The following is a 4,610-nucleotide window of genomic DNA, read 5'->3' on the forward strand; positions in this document are numbered from 1 at the left end:
GGGGGGTCATTCCAGGTTCCTTCAAGCTTAAGTTTGTTTTAAAGAGCAATAGACAAACCGAGTCAGGGATTTTTAACAACTTTTTAAAAAATGACTATAAATGCATATTGAATAAGGGTACATGAACTGGGTCTTTGGTGCAGTGGTTAGGCACTGCGCTGTCAGCACTCATATGACCTTTTTGTGTTGAAAACCAGACCAAAGGGCTAGAACCCAAATGGCCGCTGGATCGGAAAAGTAAAAGTAAAGTAAAGTGTTGAAAATGTCATAAAACCCTCACTACAACTAACATTTGATCCTTCGCAGACAAGTCGAGTCTGATCCGAGCTGTCCTTTGTGCCGGACTCTACCCCAACGTGGCTCAGGTCACCAAGGTACACAAGCCAGGCCACAAGAGGCCAGGGTGAGGCATCGCTGTCTTCATGTTGTATGTCGCTATTGATGGTTTTGCTTTTGACATTGTTGTTAATGTTGTCTTTACTGTTGTTTTTATGGGTGTGTGTGCGTGCGTGTGTTTGTATGTGTGTGTGTGCGGGCGCACGTGTGTGTGCGTGGGCGTGTGTGGCCGACGGATTTAGGGGACCTCATTGTTATTGTTGTTTTGTTTTGTTTTTTTGCTTTATTTTTGTCCCTGTGCTGTTATTGTTGTCGACATGGATCCAGCAGCTCAAGAGGCTTTCTTCTTCAGGGACAGGTCAGTATAATGAAGAAAGACCTCGCCGTCAGAACACAAGTGTGCGATGACGTGGTAGAAGCTTTAACTCTGTAGTATGACCAGGATTTTTTCTAGCGCTATTCTACATTGTACAACGTTTCATCGACAAGCTGTTAAAATGCACTAAACCAAGAAAGCAAGATTTCACAGGAGGAAGGAAACATTTTTAATTCTGTTAACAATTGTAGCCACGTTATGTATTTTTTCCATCCTTTTTTTTTTTTTCAATATTTAGAATATGAATTTCATCAAAATATTTTTAGTGCACATGCAATTGATTCTACAGATTAAGAAATTGCAATAAAAAGGAAAATTTTGAATTTGTGGCTTTATATATATATTTTAACAACTAGCCGATGATTTCCTGAGCAGTTGCATTTTAATTTTAAAAAGCTACCTCTTTTAGAACTTCAGACATTGTGGGGAGACAGTAAAAGTCAGGGTTACAACTTATGACGATTTGTTTGTAAAGAAATATAGATCTAAATCTGTGAATGAAGTCTTCTCATTTTGGTTTTGACTTTATAAATTAGCCTGAGCAAAGTGGCATTTACCATCTGAAAAAATAGGTAGCTGCTGAGGTACAGTTAGTCATAGACCGTTACCTTACACTCTTTGTAAAAAAATGATCTTACCCCCTCCTTCAGACATCTCTTTAGGGGCTTGGCGGCTGCTTCAGTGTGGTTTGCTCTTTTTTTCCCATCAAACATCTATCGTCTTTATCTGTCTTTCTTCTCTTTTGTGTTTGCTATTCTCTTGTAACACCTCTAATCTTTGGCACTTATTTGACCTAATTGTGTTGCAAGTGCTGTAAACTCTTACTGAAACAAAGTAAACAGATATTCTCATGTGTCATTGCTACAATGATAGTTTCTTTTGCAAGGCATTATGAAAGGCAAAAAGCAATGCTTTTCAAATCTTTGCTCAAACATTTTGCACAAGAAATTACTTAATTGAGCTTATATCGAGAAAATGTTATGATGATACGGCCTTGATGTGTGTTCCGTCATGAACATTCTCTGAGCTACCAGCTCAGTCAATGACCAAATCTGAGTTGATAGTGCTGTAAAACACCTACTCAAACAAACCAAGCTCAGGAAACTAAAGAGTTCGAGCTTCTATTGGTGTTATGTTCACATTCTTTATAACATTCTCCGTACCCTCACAGTGGAGTGGCCATGACGATGAAGGACGACAGTCGTGTAGCTGTCCACCCAAAGTCGGTCAATTCAGAGGAGAGCTTCTTTGAGAGCAAGTGGATGGTTTTCTATTACAAGCTCAAGACTACAAAGGTAAAGCTTACTTTTCTGAATGTGAGGGAACATGTATGTATGTATTGAGGGGATGGTTTTCTACTACAAGCTAGGCCTGGGCAGGACTTGGACTTGGACTTGAGACTTGAAATTCTCGTGCCCATCAAGTAGTGTTTGAGACCAAGTATTTAGAACTGAGCAAGTCCAAGTCTTGTGTGGCCAAGCAAAATAGATCTATCCCTCAATCAAAAAATGCAATTATTTTAACGCACAGTAGATCTACAAACATTGAGTAAAGACTCAGTAAACCAATGTCTAAAGAAATGCTAAAAATTGGCATGTTTCTTATTAATTTAGTGCTTTCAGTTTGATTGTGTGAATTCAAATACACCTACCACCCTACTACTTGCTCGGACTTGCTCGTCCTAGGCGGATTGGTTGAGTCCATTTCTTCGATAAGGGGTAGGCAGTATCACCCCTATTACTTGCTAGGATTTGCTCGCCCTTGGCGTATTGGTTGAGTCCACTTCCTCGATAAGGGGTAGGCAGGCCTAGGCCCGGATAAGGCTTCAATGCCATCATTGCCATCCAAGGCTGAAGCTATTCCTGAGTTTATTAATACAACAGAGAACATAAAACAAACAAGCGAAGAAATTTTTTTTTTTTTAAAATAAAAAAATCAACCAAACAAGTATCACAAAGATGTTCCATACGTCTCAACATAGATCTAGATATAGATCTAGGTTGTTGGTTGGAGAACAACAAAATAATGATAACGATAAAGGGAAGTAATGCTGATGGCTTTACTATCAAAGAGACTATTCATGTTACATGTACATGTTACATGTATACTTTATTACGTCCCCTGGACTTGAAATTGGGCTTGAGACTTGCGGGTCTCAAGGTTTGAGGACTTGAGACTTGAAAGTCCTATTTTTTTCAATTCTGCCCAAGCCTACTACAAGTACAAGCTCAAGATTACAAATGTAAATCTTACTTTTCTGAATGTGTGAGAGCTTGTGTGTGTGTATGTTTTGGAGAGATGGTTTTCTATTAGAAACCCAAGATAACAACGGTAAATCTTACTTCTCTGAATGTGTGAGAGCTTGTGTATGTACGTATGTATTGGGATGAGTTGCCAATAGAAGCATAAAACATTTACCATTGTAAATTCTTCCCCACCATCAGCCTGTTAAGGTGGTTGGCAGGTGTTCTGGTGTGGTTTGCCTCCTTTTTTTCTATCGAATATCTACCGACCTTATCTCTCCTCCTACTTTTTTTAACTTTTTACTCTCTTGTAACGGCTCTAATCTTTGGTTCTCATATGATCGAATTGTGTTGCAGGTGCCGTAAAACTTTTACGAAACCAAACAACAAAACATATCAGCTTGTCCCACTGACTCACCCGCAAACTTTATTTCTCTGTTTCCCTTCACCCCCTCCACTTCAGGTGTATATCCACGACTGTACGATGGTCTCCCCTTACCCACTGCTGTTCTTCGGCGGAGAAATCAAAATCCTTCGGGTAAGCTCGCTGTGACAATGTCGAGGGCGTCTTATTCGTAAATTTTTTTAACATTGAATTTTTTACCTTTTTAGACAAAATCATGACAAATAATCTAGCAGAGATGGATAGTTGTACTTTGGTTTGTATATATATTGATCTTGTGTCGTTCTTAATTTTGTCAAAAGGGAATTGCAGTTGGTTAAATGGTTCAGATTTTATAGGATTTTGAAAAAAACCATCAGTCTACGGTGCTTTTACATAGTAAAATCCTTCAGTTTCAAGTGAGTTAAAAAGCTTATTAAAACGAAAACTCTTTCTAGAAACAAACATGAATTTTTACTATCCTGACTCACCCTTTTCTCTGTCATCAATCCACCCTCCTCTCCTCCATTTACCCTCATCTCCTCCTCTCCTCCACCCACCTCTCCCTCGTCTCCTCCAACCCTCCTCTCATTGACCCACCCCTCCCTCATCTCCTCAACTCACTCGCCCACCTTCTTCTCCTCCACCCACCTACCTCTCCCTCATCCCCTCCCACCTCCTCTCCTCCACCCACCCTCTTCTCCTTCTCTCATTGACGCACCCCTCCCTCCTCTCCTCCTCTAATCGACCCACGTCACCTCCTCTTATCGGCTTACCCCTCCCTCCCTCCCTCCCTCCAGGACCAGGGCACAGAGCTGGTGTCTGTGGACGACTGGGTTATCTTCAAAGCCTCGGCCTCTACTGCTCAAGTGGTCAAGGTGAGCTGGTGTTTGTTTCTCTGTGTGTGTGTGTGTGTGTGTGAGTGTATATGAGAGAGAATATGTGTGTGTATGAGGGAGAGTATGTGTGTGTGTGAGTGTGTGTGTATGAGAGAGAGTATGAGTGTGTATGTGTGAGAAAGGGAGAGTATGTGTGTGAGAGTGTGTTTGTGCATGTGTGTGTGAGAGAGAATGTGTGACTGTATGTGGGGGAGAGTGTGTGTGTGTGTGGGGGGGGGAGTATGTGTGTGTAAGTATGTGAGTTGTATTATATGTGTGAGTGTGTGTGAGATTCCTCCATAACTCACTCTAACACTCACCCCCTTCTCACAGGTGGTTGGAGGGCACCTTCTTCTTTACTTTCCCTGATGTATCTGTCTGTCTTTCTTTTTCTC

At 41.0% G+C, this 4,610-nt stretch overlaps 1 protein-coding gene across 2 annotated transcripts in view; it reads left to right on the forward strand.

Annotated features, from left to right (window-relative positions):
* LOC101845366 (ATP-dependent DNA/RNA helicase DHX36) overlaps positions 1-4,610 on the forward strand; it is a gene marked incomplete in the record, with an annotated part of 37,046 nt that overhangs the window by 30,690 nt on the left and 1,746 nt on the right. For both annotated transcript variants that reach the window (XM_013089488.2, XM_013089489.2), the window contains 4 exon segments: positions 307-403; positions 1,884-2,007; positions 3,419-3,493; positions 4,138-4,215. In XM_013089488.2, coding sequence (XP_012944942.1) covers positions 307-403; positions 1,884-2,007; positions 3,419-3,493; positions 4,138-4,215 — 374 coding nt within the window.

The sequence above is a fragment of the Aplysia californica genome, unplaced genomic scaffold, assembly GCF_000002075.1.
Source record: "Aplysia californica isolate F4 #8 unplaced genomic scaffold, AplCal3.0 scaffold00962, whole genome shotgun sequence".
NCBI lineage: Eukaryota > Metazoa > Mollusca > Gastropoda > Aplysiida > Aplysiidae > Aplysia > Aplysia californica.